The sequence below is a fragment of the Brugia malayi genome, assembly GCF_000002995.4.
Source record: "Brugia malayi strain FR3 genome assembly, contig: Bm_v4_ChrX_scaffold_001, whole genome shotgun sequence".
In the NCBI taxonomy this organism is placed as follows: Eukaryota; Metazoa; Nematoda; class Chromadorea; order Rhabditida; family Onchocercidae; genus Brugia; species Brugia malayi.
Genome location: NW_025062479.1, coordinates 895,985 through 911,982, shown reverse-complemented (window position 1 = coordinate 911,982; position 15,998 = coordinate 895,985). Strand labels below are relative to the sequence as shown.

The 15,998-nt window shown below is 30.5% G+C and overlaps 2 protein-coding genes across 2 annotated transcripts; both read right to left on the bottom strand.

Annotated features, from left to right (window-relative positions):
- Window positions 1-3,504: 3,504 nt before the first annotated feature.
- Window positions 3,505-6,607, bottom strand: Bma-taf-12 (uncharacterized protein; the record flags this gene model as incomplete). The annotated part of the gene is made up of 7 exons (XM_001895666.2): window positions 3,505-3,691; window positions 3,857-3,993; window positions 4,196-4,362; window positions 4,468-4,947; window positions 5,265-5,366; window positions 5,958-6,045; window positions 6,506-6,607. 7 exons carry the CDS (start codon window positions 6,605-6,607, stop codon window positions 3,505-3,507), a joined length of 1,263 nt encoding a protein of 420 aa, XP_001895701.2.
- A 1,351-nt stretch (window positions 6,608-7,958) lies between these two features.
- Bm2599 (Major Facilitator Superfamily protein) lies at window positions 7,959-11,904 on the bottom strand (the record flags this gene model as incomplete). The annotated part of the gene is made up of 10 exons (XM_001895665.2): window positions 7,959-8,111; window positions 8,500-8,605; window positions 9,004-9,195; window positions 9,361-9,450; window positions 9,571-9,689; window positions 9,908-9,981; window positions 10,085-10,208; window positions 10,303-10,446; window positions 10,758-10,994; window positions 11,734-11,904. The coding sequence occupies 10 exons, from the start codon at window positions 11,902-11,904 to the stop codon at window positions 7,959-7,961; spliced, it is 1,410 nt and encodes a 469-aa protein (XP_001895700.2).
- Between the last annotated feature and the right edge of the window lie 4,094 nt (window positions 11,905-15,998).

Genomic DNA, 15,998 nt, shown 5'->3' with positions numbered 1-15,998 from the left:
TTCTGCACAGTACTATTTCAAGCTTGAAATGCTTCTAGATAGCTTCTGAACTTAGAAATAAAAATGAAAGGGCATGACAGTGTTCTTCATCCACTTTCTATGTAATACTTTACTGACTTATTATTGCTATTATTTTTTTCCAACTATTACTTTCTTTGTATTATTGTATTGTCATTATTACTATTATTATTATTGTTACTGCTTATTTATTTATTTATTTATTATTTATTTGTTATCATTGCTATTATTATTACCATTATTATTATTATTATTATTATTATATTATTAGTATTACTATTATTATTCTCACTTTCACTCTTGGTTTGTTTTCGCTTTTTCCACTGTTCCAGTTATTTTATAACTGAGTTGGAAATGTGTGTAGTTGAATTTCTCCAGTAAATACCTTTTGGAAATGTCCGTAATTTTTAATCTTTTTAATTTAGATGCACAGAATTTGAAGTAGGTTTAAATAATATTTCATAGTTTTAATATTATTAATCTAGTAACTTCATTTGTAGTTTTTTTAAAATATATTACGTTAATGAAATTAATCTGTATATCATTTATTTGATTATTTGGATCTGTATCAAATTTTTAATTTTGAATCTTAGATTTTTTTTCAGTAGCTTGATTACTTGCTTGTTTTGTTAAGTTTAACGCTTTTCTTACTAAGTTGTAATTTTGGAACGTTGAAAAGCGAGGACTGCATGGGCAATTTTAAATTTTACAGAAAGTACTGTGTAAATGGGTTATGAGCAATAGCATTACCAATTATTGCTTAGTTAGGTTGTCAAGCCATATTATAGCGCACTGATTTAATGTAAGACGGCACAAATATCTTGTCCCTTGTACTGGCGCCCATGCTAAGATATCCTACCGTTATGAGAAAAAAGTGAGTTTGCATATGCGTATAAACCGAAAACAATGACAGAGTGGGTCGTCAGTTTTTAAAGCAACGTCTGATTGATATGATGAAGTTTTTGGAAACTATTTCAACACATGGAACTTTCTGAAAATGTGACTTTCTGATCATGTCTACCTGGAATTATTACTTTGTGAATACTATTTGCATCGTCGTCTTATTATATTTTGTGAATACTATTTTGCTTTGTCTATCATTTTATACTTTGTGAATACTATTTGCTTTGTCTATCTTATTTAAATCTTTTGCTTGTTAAAAATTGTGAAAACAAGATTTTTTAATTCTACGGAAATTATTCTGGTGAAGTGTATCTAGTTTAACGTTTCATTTAATGTGCACGATTATTTATAGTTACAAGGGAATTCGTTTATACTAATGTTTGCTAAAATCCGATTTAGCTGTCTGAAATGAAATTTCGTCTTTATGTGTCTATTAGAAGTTGGCTTTTCTTGAGGGTGTAATTATTATTCTTGCTGATTTGCGTGTTTGTGGAAATTCCAAGGTATTTAGCTGTTTTTGATATTTGGACATTACTTGTATATAACCAATCTTTTATTTTTCTTTCTCTTGTTGAAATACATTTCTCCATGTACCTAGACCAGTATTAATGGACCGTATGTGGTTGGAGTGTCTAATAATTTCCATTTTTACGGATATGCACGCTTTGTAACATTTCAATTGCAACAAACGCATTAATAGTGAGATATTCTTACTGAAGTATTATTTTGATTAAATACAAATCTGATTAACCCCAGAAATTTGATGAGAAATTGTCTCCAATGATTTCTACATATGTGTTTGATGCTATTGGAACGTTTCGGCAGCTTAATAATTGTGAGAATCATGTAACAACTAAGTAACATTACAATGCACCAAGAAGTGTATTTTGCTACTGATTCAGAATGTTGTCCATTCAAATGTTATGTTTCTATTTCATGCAAATGTAATTGATACAATACCTATCTCATGAAAGCCGAAGAAATTTCATTTGTAAAGATGATAACGTAAGCACCTATGAAGCTTAGCTCAGTATAATTTATTCATATTAACATATGGGGATTTATACTATTTTCTTGCGTATCCTTATTGTACCACTGTCTTAGACTTCGAAAAATAGATCATTTTGCTCAAGTGAGATACATCTATTATGTGATCGCCGACAAAAACACACATGTCAGCCATGCTGTTTGAGACTTGCATTGGAAATGCGCGCAAACAGAATTTTTTGGGGAAAGTTTTTTTTTTTTTTCTTTTTTTAAAATAAATATAAAATGAATAAGAAAGAACAAACAAAAATGAAAGAGAGACCGAACAAATGAATAAAAATACTTCCAAATGGTTCACTGGAATGAAAGAATGCCAAGAAAACAGATAAGTAGCGGGAAAGAGGGATAAATCAGCATGTCTCGAAAGAACTCTGAGAAGTGGAGGTTATCACTTCAGCAAAGTGATGCATAATTTTTTAAACACATTCAAGTTACTTCGCCGTAAATTAAGCAATACTTTCAGTCTCCACATAGCCATGTAAGGGATTCTTATGTTACGACCTCAATAACTTGTCAAAAACCGGTTGATTTAACAAACAGGGTTAGTTTCCACTCACAGATACTTCAGAGAAAATATAACCTTGAAGAAGGTAAAAGATAAAGAATGCAGAAAAAGTACATTCCTTTCCAAACTGAAAAAAATAATATGACAGATAGAAACTAGCCAAATTCGATAAATAGGGAGTTTCTACCTCCTGAAAGCAAAAAAAAACTTACATAATGACCAGAAATCGAATAAACATCCATAAAAATAGGAAACCGGAGACGAGAGCAGTTCAACTGATCACAAGGAAGAAGGATAGAAAAACATTAGCAAAAGTTAGAACAGAACACAGCATTAGTATATCACAGAAAGTAGTGTTACAATTATCCCACTGGAGTCATTACCACCTTACATTAATTATTAATACAGCACTACTGAAAGAATCAACAACTGAATTAAATTTTGCGATAAAAAACTTCTAAGTTTAACATGTTATGGAACATAATCATTTAAAATCATCGGAATCCTGGACAGTTCAAGCACTGGAATAAGATTACAAATTATATGGGAAGAAAATGTACAGATTCTCAGAACTATTTCTGGGAATTCACTCTATGATTTTTATTTCAATAAAAATCACATTTGATACAACTCTCAAACTGAAAATTCTATTATCGAAAGAAACCGTGAACTTGCTAGTATATTCAAGCAATGTAAACTCAATCCAAGTATCTTAATGAATCCACCACAGCTTTTTCTATCCAAATTCTGAGGCTAAACTTCGAATTTTTGAAGAGTAAACTACTCTCACGATGAAAAAGTACGAAACATAAAGTTCCCAAAGAAGATCATGTCAGTATTGCTTTCTCGATTTTCGCAATCTTAAAAAATTGCATTTTATAAATTTATATTCTCATACCAGAAAGAATGAGCCAAATTTTAAGCTTAGCCAAGTTAGGGGCTACTGTTATAACAATGGGACAGTTTTGGTTGCACAAACCATTACACTTATCCTCCTCCCAAAACCATTTCGTTTGCATGAATATCACCCTTCACGGTTTCTGAATACCTTTTTTGATGAGCGACATACGCTGACGATGAGCTTCGGTTGCCGGAGATTTTACATATGGATTACGGTCGGTTGGTTGGACGCCACCAACGGAACCCGGTGGCAAGAATATCTTATATCGCCTTTCCAATACGTATTGCACATCTTTCGTCTCAACCTTTTGCGCACTCCTATCGAAAAAAAAAAAATTGGTTTGAAGCAGCACTCTACAGCAAAGTTTTATTTTAAAACGAAAGGTTAAGTGAGATCTTCATATAAATGCAGAAATTTTAACTCACCCTCCATCCAACAAACCATTTCAAGCAAACACATCAAAATCTAGGTGAAATGTTAACCTATGCTTAGCAACGCGTGTCGTTTGTTCAATAACATCATCAACGAATTCTTCAACCAGCTGCAATAATGCATCCGAAACATCATCTTCAACTGCTTCCAGAGGATCCACCGTTTTAATCAGAGCTTCCATAGCATCCTAATAATTGGGAAATAAGCCCTGTATCGAAACCATTCAAAAATAGATGTTGTTTCTTCAGGAACCAAAAATAAAAACTCTTGGTGCTACATGCCAACCTATTGAAAGTAATGAAACATGAATGTAAAAAGTATCGAAAAAACATTGAGAAAATATTTTTTATCAAATGCCACTCCATCTAATTTTCAAAGAAAAAAGAAACCTTCTCCAGTAATTTCATGCTATTCGGCGGTGGAGGGTGTGGCTCAGCTGCAGAATGTACAGGTGTAGGCGTCGGAGCAGGTGGGAGATGCCCCAAAGCTTGTCGTATTGCAGACGATTGTCCGATAACACGTGGAGTATTCACTGAACGCTGTATTGGTGAACGATCTGAAGTTTTCTATAAGAATATCGTTTCTCGATCGTCACAACACAAATATTAATCGATAAATTCAATTTAAAGTTTGAAAATAATAACATTCTGAGAAAACATACATATGGGAGGAGTTCCATGCTGCATATTTTCTGGACTTGGGGTTGGATAACGTGTCATTGTTGGTCGATGTGGGGAAGGTTGCTGATAATTTGGATTCGGAGTATGCATATGAGGTTGACCTAGATGAGCAAATCCTGGACTGTGGCCGATATTTTGTTGGGCATTTAACGAATGTTGCCCCTGACTCTGTTGTTGTAAAATTTGAGTCGAAGTTATCATTTGATGTTGTTGAGTTTGTTGCTGCTGTTGGGATTGTTGCTGTTGCTGCAGTGATTGTTGTGGTCCTAAATGTGGTGCTGTTGGTGGAGCCATTTGATGGGATGTTGGTTGTTGCTGCTGCACCTGGGTGACCATGGTTGAAAGCATCTGTTGCTGACCCATTGATGTAACTAGAATTTGTGTTGGCATTTGCTGTGAAGATATTTGTCCTGTTGCAATCATCTGATGTTGCGCCTGCATCATTGCACCTTGTGCAGCACCTAGAAAGTACATTTCAGAAAAATGGAACAATCGCATAACTAAAAGCATCAATAATGAAAAAGATTTAAACGAAATAGATCAACGACTGGTTTAAACAAACTGTTACACCAGCACTGAAGGAAACATAAAACAGCTTAACTAGGACGCAGATGTCAACTCTCCAATAATGCTCTGCGATTTTTAAGGACGACTTTGTGTACGTGGGAAGTATATTTCTCTTCAACTTTTATTTCGTGAGTAAAGTAAAAAAGCATTATATAATTTATTTTAATGATACGAAAAAATGCAAAAATAAAAGGGATTGAAACACAATCACCTGCTTGTTGCATTTGTCCCTGCTGACTCATGATAGCGACACCCTGTTGCGAGATCATTTGTGGTGGACCCATCGACGCCATTTGTACCTGCATACTTGTACCTATAAAGTGTTGTTAATTAATTTTCCCAATGGTAGGATGTAATAATAAAGAACTAAAACGTAACCCAAAAGCCAAGTTCTCGCTAACACAGAGCTGATAACTCGAGAAAATGGAAAAACAGAACAGCTTTTCTCAAGATTAGGCTGCATGTGAGATTAAAAAGATCAAACTATGTTACATTAATAGGATCAAAAATTTACTAATTCCATTGGCAGCTCAAAATACAGAGAAGATGAAAAACGGCATAAATCTATAAGTCATTCGATCACACCGTACAACAGATGTTCTGGAAATGGTACGACTGCAGACCGAAGAAGATAAAGCACTAGCACCTCCAGAATACTTATGATTCTAAACACCAACCACTTTAATGAACCTAACAGCGTTTAAGAAATAAAAATAAACAAATAAATGAAACGAAAAATCATCTATGAGAATATTTTTATGCGCGAAAACCAAACTACTGCAATCTAAATGCATTTCATGTACTGCATTGCAAATATTGTCTATTTCTAAGATAAATAAAAATATGACAGATGTGATTTTAAGATTTGGAAATATTTGAACAAAAAATACGAGGAATTTCTTACACGGTGGCATATGGAGTGGTTGATTGGCCTGCATCATCATTTGCTGTTGGGAAAGCATTTGTCCAGATTGAATCATATGCGCTTGCCGCTTAAAAAAGCCATACTATGTTGAACACCATAAAATGCAGATTTCACTCAAAAAAATCCTTCATGATTTCATCATCACTACTAAGACTTTCCTTCGGTAATAAAAATGAGTGGAAACCAATCAGAAAGGCAAATATACAAAAAATAATCGAACTTGCCATTTTGTACATCCACTCACAAGTATATCTCATCTACTCAACACTAACAATAATTCATCTTATAAATTTATAATCTTTAAAAAAGTCTTAAAATGCCAATTATTTAACCGCTCCAAAGAGACATTCTATTGGTAAATAAGATTAATTGGTATTCATCGGTTAATACAATACGCAATTCTTCAACGTGTGGAATACATAACCTACCATACGGTCTCCCGACCATACCTAAACCACTTCACACGATATTCCATAAGGTGATATTTCCATAAGATTCACAGGAAAGTGTAAGAAAATGTCACAGACCGGTTGTTGAGGTGACGAATGAATTCGTTGCATGCCAGCTGGTGAATGGCTCATATCCACCGTATACTGCTGAGCCATTATTTGGCCGTTGTAGTCGCTCATCACCTGCAAATAAATATGATAATCTAACTTAAAAATTATACTGATAAGGGTATGAGAAGTACGACACACCCACTCCAAGACCAATGCTACGTCTGTCTACATGTTGTAAGGCTTGATAAGCATCGTAACATGATGACTAAGTGGAAAACGACGAGATAAGCTAAACTTTCTAAACTTAATGTCACTTTTTAATGTCATCTCATCTACTCGTTCGATCTCTTTTAGATTCTGAGTGAATTTCTACTATTCAAACTTCCACTCTTCCGGAAATTTTAAAACTTCAAAATTTTAATAATTACTAGTCTTATGCTTACTGAAACACGTGGTCCCATTCTGGATGATAACTCACAGATTTCGGCATTTATTAAATGGAAAAAGTTTACGACGGGAGTTTTAAAAAGGGGAGAACTTTACGATGTCCAAGCTACTTAATTCATGCTATGTGACTGTTAGAGTGAAATAAATGTTATAGTGAATTGCTTAAAACACTTGAAAACATGTATTTAAGAAAATCCCACCATGATTTTATGAGAATAACAACTGTAAACACTCTTTGATATAGATTATATGATGACCGTAACAATGATTACTTTTTTTTTTGTATATCTCTTTTATTGCTTCCACTAAATCGATGTATCAACAAAATCATGAGTCGATCAGAAACGAAGTCCAAAGTGTCCATTTCATAAAGAATTGCATTTACTAAGCCGTGAAGTTAACAGGCAAATAACCTGAATTGCCTTACTATGTTTGTTAGCTGTGTTTTGATTGAATTATAAGGAAGAACCACCTGGGTTATACCTACTGGTTAGTTATTTCCAGTTAGTCACAAAACGATAGATCAAATATCATCAAACAACAGTACATACACTACTGTAACCGAAGCAATTCCCGGGACAACAACGGCCGTTTAGAAAAACGTACAAAGGATACGAAACTACCGAGGGTAGAAAATCATCGCAAGACCATAGCAGTCATCAGCAAGATTGTACAACAGCGAAATATTTCAGTAGAAAAAAAGGGATGGATGCGTGACCTGAAAGTGAGTCTACGTATAAAATAGGTGTTCATTCGGAGTTTTTTTTTTCCTTTACCCTCTCTAGATTATCTTTATGTGACCGAATTTAGGCGTACAGTTTGGTGATCTATGGAATTTGTAAAAAATTTGATGGGTAATTTTGATGATGAAGAGAAACTGACTAATTTTTGATATTCTATGCTCCTGAAGCTGTTCTAACTTCAACTGATATTTTAATAAAACTTTTGTATAGATAAATTAAATCGGTGCGATTAACAACAATTCGAATTGGAGAAATTAGAAACGAAAATTTCTCGAATCAATTATTTATTATCATGAAACTGAAGCGATTGCAAGATTTTGTCTTTTTTTTTCCGGTTGAAGTGTTGTAAATTTGGCCGGTTTATCGGTTGCTATCAAACAGAAAGCGAAATTTGCTACGAGTAGTGACACTGCTAAAATTATGAAAATAATTCGCCATTGTTCCTGAAAATAAAAAACTGTGCGTAATAATAATAACTGTTAAGCTCTCTCTCTCTCTCTTTTTCTCTCTTACTCTCTCCTTCTCTGATTGTTTTATAAGTAAGTGTTATCATCCAATGAAGCTGTAACTGTCTATCGTAACACATCCATGTATTAAATATTAAATCGTTCGTTTAATCGATCTAAGTTTAAGATAGCTATATCTGCTGGAGACACGTAAATACGGTCATTTGTTTACAATTAAGAGTACGGTATTCGGGAACAATTTGTGTAGTGTAGAAGTCTAAGGTAAAATATCTAATGTAGTATGACTATATGGTGACATTAGAAATAATGTAATATAAAAATATCATGCAATCTCCGTATAATAGCATGAAGTAAATGTGTTTACCTGTGCCGAATCATCGGTAACAAATATTGCAACCAGTAATGGTGATACAAACAATGCAACACATTTGATGAATTGTATATTTGAGATCACGAAATGACTATGTTGTCTGAAATTAATCGAAATTCAATTCCATATCAAGCTACTCCATCAGTTGACACAATATGCTATCATTCCGAGAGAGCACAATTGAAAGATTGGTTTGACCTTTTATCAACCTTCCAGAAATAACTATTCGCACCAAGCAATTAAGCCTTATGGAATTAGTCAAAACTACTCTTGGGAGTTGATATCTATCATCTAAACAGAATTTATTCCGCTTTCCGGCGTTTTTTTTTTATCCGTTTCGGATGCGATGCAGCTGATTTGATCAAAACCTCATTTGCTAAGCTAATACAATTTTTGCAGTGGAGAAAAAAAAAGAATGCACGCTGCTGTTTGTCGAAATTTTTTTTTCTGTTAATTGCAAAATAATTTAAATGAAAATTAATGAATTTACCGGCTTACCGAGCCACAAAGGTACCACATTTATAAAATCCGCCAACATTGAAGGCCATAACAGCATGGGTTACTGCAATAGCAAATACAGATAATGAAGTCTTTTCAGGTGGTATAAAACCGAGGATACAATAAAATACACCGGCTCCAACTAATGATAGCGTGTTGAAAAAGATCATTTTCTGATACTCGTTCATACATCTGAAAGTTTAACTACAATAATCAATAACAATAATAAAAATAAGTAGCACAATCGGATTAGCGATAATTTCTGATAGATTAACTTGATAAATTTATCTTTAATGGAATTAATGTGAGATTAACGATTGGCTCGAGCGATGAATTGAATGCAGACAAATAGCATACTTGATCTGATCACTCATGAAGCCAGCAGCGATTCGAAATGGTAGGAAAGATAATCCCTGGAGAGCAACCAAAAATCCTGTGCCTTCAACGCTAGAAAAGATCATAATAGAATAATTTCTATTTTTTGCATCTAAAATACATTTCAAGCAAAAGAATAACTTTGAATTAAAAATTTTCTATTGAACACATGCTTTGGAACAAGTAGAAAACCTGATATTCAAGACATATTTGATATAAGTAGGTCCATACGAGAGCAGAAATAAAGCAGAAACAATTTCCACAAATGCATTGAACCAAATAATCAATATTGCTGGATTTTTTATTATAGCCTGAAATCAATTCAAATATTTGTGACTTATCTCTTCAATTATCATTCCTTAATTGTTTTCTTTAGTAGCAAATGTCAAGTTATCTAGGCAGTTGTTTTTTTTTTTTTTTCTCTCTCTCTCTCTCTCTCTCTCTTTCTCTCTAACTAATCTATCCAGCTATAATCAGTAACAAAGTTCTAATGATGAACCAAAATTTACATTAGCAAGAAATTTATTACCAAATATGGGACATATTTTTCACTACTGATATATCCTTCAGATTTTTCTCGACGAATTTTTTCTAACTCAATTCCTGAAAAATATGAGCTTTTTTTTTTTCTAAAAAAAGAAAAGGTACATGTAATAAAGAAAGTGTACTGCAAAATAAACTGAAAGAGCTAAATTTTAAAATTAACCTGAAACATTTTTGTGCATTTCTGGTTGATCTCGATAAAATAATATCCAAACAGTAAATATAAATATGCCAAATGCTGCATGTATATAATATACAGCTGGCCAACCAAGTGATGATTCACAAAGCTTAATCATTGTAAAATTTTTAAAATAAATTTTGATAAAAAATTTGAAGTGATAGAATTCTTTCCTCATTTCAAAAAGAAAGTAAAAAACGAACCAAGCCAGAAATAGGATTTGTGATAAGTGTTGAAAGGCTATTAAAGCTTGTTAGCACAGCAATAAATACACCACTTTGCTTCAGTGATGCCCAACGTACAGTTATTACTCCAATTGCTGCAAAATCAGCACCATATGCTACTCCCTAAACATATTATTATATATTTTAAGATTAATTTTATGCACAGTAAATCTACTTCAAAAATATTTCCTCTGATGGAAATTATTAACTTTATAACTATTTATTCAAAAATATGCATAGAGTGCATCTTAATTTGGAAGTGATATTCTTATCAAAAACTTAACAGACAAAAAGCATCTTTGGAAATTACATATGTACTTTTATAATTTCATAATTAATCATAAATGGTTTAACAAGTAAATTGATTGAATAAAATGGTTAAATGATTTTTTTTTTTTTTTTTAACAGTATCATATTAGATAAAATAAACAAACCTGAAGAACTCTAGCGGCAACAAACCATATAAGACCCATGTAGGCTGTAAGAGGTATCACAAGTGTCGAAAAAGCGGACAGGAAGCCAGCAGCAAAGAAAACATATCTTGCACCATATTGAAGATATAAAAAATTAAATGGCCAAACTCCAATAAAGGTGCCAAAACCGAGGGCCCAAAGCAATGCTGATTTTTCACTTTGTTCATAATTAAGCTCTCCTGTGAAATGATCGGAACCCTGTATAATTACTAATTATTATTAATTTCAAGGTTTGATTAATTAGCAATTAGTAATGATATCATTTGGTTGTTTGCTAATTTAAATTGTATATCTTTAATTTGCAAAATATCACAAGATATTTCTGTATCCTTTTCAAATGAACATTTTATATGACTTGTGTTTTCTTTTTTTTTTTTTTTCATGCTATCTTTCAGATTCATATTTTCAATCATCATTTCAATCTAATGCCATATATTGAGGTATTTTAAAAGGAAAAAAAAAAGCACCACTATGACAAAAAAGAAACTTTGTAAATTTTATTTAAATGTCAATATAATTATACTTTAACATTATACCTCAACATTTTTTTTTTTAAAATAACGTTTATACAAGAAAATTTTTTTAAACTTTGAAATTTCTGGTATTCTAAGCTTTTTTTTCTCTTAAATAAAACACTCCAAGAGTTTTATTTGCATTTATTATTATTAACCTGCATAAATGATCTATTTATTAAATTGCATATAAGAAATGATCAGTCATAAAGCATACATCATAATGTAATTAAATGGAACTATGCAATTTCATTTTAAAAAATATTTAATTCAAAAAGATAAGTGTCATTTCATAGACTAATAGCAAATATTCTATTCCGATAAACTTCTTAAAATTTAATTACCATGCTAAATTAACTTTAAATGATATGAGATATTTAAAAAAAAAAAAAAAGTGAAAATTTCAAGAATACGTGAAAGCATACGACAACATCGTTTTCTGTTTGATTTTTTGATGCAGGTTTTGTCATACATATAAATGTGAAATTGAGCGCAATTGTATTAGAAAATATTGAAGTTAGGCAAATCCACCCAAGTAACAAAATGATATAGCGTGTTCGATGTTCGAACAAACCACCCTCATGTTTTGTCCCCATTTACTGTTCAGAATTCTAAAATGAACCAAATTGTTTGTTGTAATAGTTTATTATTATCTCTGGAAATTCGCTATAGTTTATTCATTTCGCTAAATTTCCAATTAAAAAAAAAAGAAAAAAAAAAAAAAAAAACATTATTTTCTTTGTAATTTAATAAATACTATTTATTTATTACCATCCTAAATATCATATTCATTTTTCAAATCTAATCATCAAAAAGTGTTATATTTCAAATTTTTGAAAAAAAAAGAGACCAAAAGAAAAAAAAAATGGTTATTTGTGCAATGTTTTTATAATAAATAATAAAGAATGGAGTATTTATTTAAATGCTATTCCATTGCATCTTTTTAGCAACAAATTTGAAACTGCTTGATTCTATTAAACTAAAATATTTCACTTAAAAAAAGAAAAAAAAGTGGAATTCGTCACATATTTTACAACTATTGCGCACGAATAAATTAGTTTCGACAGGTGATATACGGAGTCTTTTCAATAGTATATGGTTAAAGGGTTTAACAGACTTCCAAAAAGATTTTTCACCTTCTCAAGGAGCTTTCTCGTAACAGTTTTAGACAGAAATGGATTCGATATAATAGGTGTAAATTGAGAAAATGCAGTGCGAATAGTAATGATTGCCCTTTTTTTTGTCTATTATTTATATAAATTCAGACATCAATACTGATTTGGCACCTGAAAACTGGTTTTTAGGTGCCAAATCCCGGAAAAAAAAATCATTACATGAAATTGCAGGGCGATTTTCTCTTTATTTATCAATTCAAAATCAACAAAATAATAGCAATATTTTTATGTCACAGAGATAAATTTCATATGATAAAAATGAATGGTTGAATGAAATGAAACATATATTTGTCTGCTATGCAAGGTATCATATGAAATGATACCGTTCAATATTATGAATATCAAATCGAACTTATTTTTATACCAATTTATAGTAAATGTAACTTCGGTTATTTTTATCGATACCGTTCCATGACACATTTTGAATCTTTGTTATATTTTATTCGTTTTATAATGAGGCAATTATACTTTAAAAAACTGTAGACTATCAACTGTACTTATAATACGTTACTTAAATTATGATGATTAATAACCATACTATAATATATCGTGTATGAATTATAGATTAGCAATGTTCATTACTTAATTTAAAATGATATCAAAAAAAAAATTTTCTTTTTTTTCGTTTCTCTTTTTCTATCCAATTGCGAATTAATTGATCTTTCAATAAATTTTGCTATGCTTATTTTTAATAATTAGTAATTAAATTCTAATAAAACAACAACGACATATTTTAATTGTATGAAATAAAAAGATTGTAGCATGTTGAGCAGACTTATTTTAATGAAAGTTTTGTTCTTGAAATTACAAATAGGAGAAAAGAAAAAGGATGCATTCATATGTGAAATATCTCAAAGAACTTTTACAGTTATGCTTTTGTTACTGTTATTTATGCTTTATTTGAGAGAGAAAAAATAATAGTAATAATATTACAATAAAATATCAATTGAATATTTTTAAATGGAATAATAATAATAATAATAATTTATTCTTCCATTTCTCTTTTTTTAATTTTTCTTTTTTTCTTTTTTGACAAAATTTCAAATAATTGAATCAAAAATACTGCATTAAGGATGTAGGAATTTTGGCATTTTGAAACAAATTGAAAATACATATTTACTAAGCTTTTTAAACAGCAAATAAAAATAAAAATAAAAAATGAAAGTTAAAACACAAAAATTAAGCAAAAAAAAAAAAAAAGAAAAAGCATTGCTTTTCCATTTTAATGAAATTTAATGCTATAATGAAAAGAGTAGGAATGAAGCATATATATATGAGAAATTTGCAACAAATTCATCGAAAAATTTATAAGACATTCCCTCTTTCTTTTTTTTTTTTTTTTTCATAAAGTTTTAGCAAATGTATGCGCACGTATGTATGTATGTGTATGTGTATGTGTACACGTGTGTCGTTTTGTGGCCCTTTTTTGTATGTGTATGCGTATGTTTACGTGTGGTTTTCTGGTTTTTTTTGCATGGGTATGTGTGTGTGTGTATGTGTGTGTATGTAGGTTTGTGCATGTGTATGTATGTGTCTGTATGTTTCCATGTGTGTGTGCGTGTCTGTCTGTCTGTTCTGTCCGTTATACCTTTTCTTACCAATTACATTTCATTTTTATATGCAACCAGTTGTTATTTGGTATCTATTCATCCATACTCCGATATTTCCCTTTCCTTTCCCGAAACTCTACCCGAAACCCTTCCCATCTCATTTTCCCGTTATTTTGGAATTGTTATTAAATTTATAGATGATGAAAGTAGTAAAGATTTCAGTTTGCTTGTAATTTGAATGAATGTTAACAGCAGAAGTACACAGGAAAGAACAATTAACCGGAAACGTTTTCAATTTTAAACCGAATAATTACGATGTTATTCAAATTAAGAAAAATTTTTGAACAATGACCTAAAATCTGAATAAAGTATATGAGTTCATCATTGGTTTGAGTATTTTTCGGCTATAATACTAACAAAATGCTAAAATATTTAATTTCTTTTTTTTTTTGACTTTTATAATAAATATTTTAGACCTTCAATTTACAATTTTTTTCTAATTATTAAATTGTTGCGCATTCAAAGTTTTTATATACTTTAAAAAGAAAAAGTTTGACAAAAAAAAAAAAAATGTTGGAATAAAAAATTGAAATGAAATACAAAACTAAACAATAGTACTTGAAACAATATCATTTATCAAATAAACAAAAGACATTTGTTCATCATTTACTTCAATATTACAACGATCATTGAGCAAATATTTGTCCTCCTCTAGGGCGACCCGTTATGATAGCTAATTATGAGTGAAAAATCAAAAAAGCAATTAAAATATAATTTTTAAAAAGCAAAAACAAAATAGGAAATGAAAAGGAACCGGTTGCTATTTTAAAATATCATTGTTAACTTTTTCTACCTCTTCAATATCCCAAATTTCGTGTGCAAATTTCAATTACCATGAATGTATGAAATAATTTAGGAATGCTGACTTAATATACTGACATTCATATCTAACATCATTAAACCGTAGTATCATCATATAATTATTATTAGTTGCATAATGCTTCCTCAATTATCATTTATCTCTCTTTTTTTTCCATTTCACTTTTCACCTCTTACTAGCATCATAATGATTTTGATTAGAAATACTAATGTAAATTTTCATTTATATAAGAAAATATGCATATTTCTATTAGGTCAGATAATCAATTCATTTTCACAGTCATAAATAATTTCATTGCAACATTTATCAATGTCTGCTTCTTTCATTCCAATGAAATATTTTCAAATCTATTTATTGTTCACTGGAAATTATAGCACTATAATAAAATTCACTTCTTTCTTCTCTTCCTTTGATGTAATGTAACAATTATGTATTACTCTTGGTACTATAAATAATTAAAAGTACAGTAGTGGTAATAGTTTTTATCATAAATGACAAATTGCGAATAGGTTGATTTGTTGCACAAACAAGGACTTTTTTCTTTCTTCTATGTTTTATCACAGATAGGAATGTATATCCGAATTCTGTAAAAGATCAACAAACAAATAAAAGACGAAACGTCACTTTGAGATAATTTTCTCCTGAAATTGTTCAAGTTGTATTTTTTTAAAATTCAATTTTAAAACCAAGATAATTTCGTCTCTTTTACATATTCTATTTTATATATTCCCTTTTATATATTTTTTATATATTCGTCTGCTTCGTATAACACTGATTATTATTATATTTTATTTAACGACAACGCATTTACGGGAATTACAAAACAGAAAAAAAGGACAGAACCAAAACGAAATACAAAAAAACTTTAAAAAAAAAAAAACTATAAATTATTACAAGAATAAACCATGAAAATAATTTCATCAGCCTTTTTCACCAAATGTAAGTATAAATTGATCTTACGGGCTTGCATACACCAACCACAAAACTGATTTAGCAGAAAGTACAGCTTTAACGAACTAATTGTATTTACCATACTTATTATCATTTTACTTTACTTACTAACACGACAGAGAATAAGTGTCTTA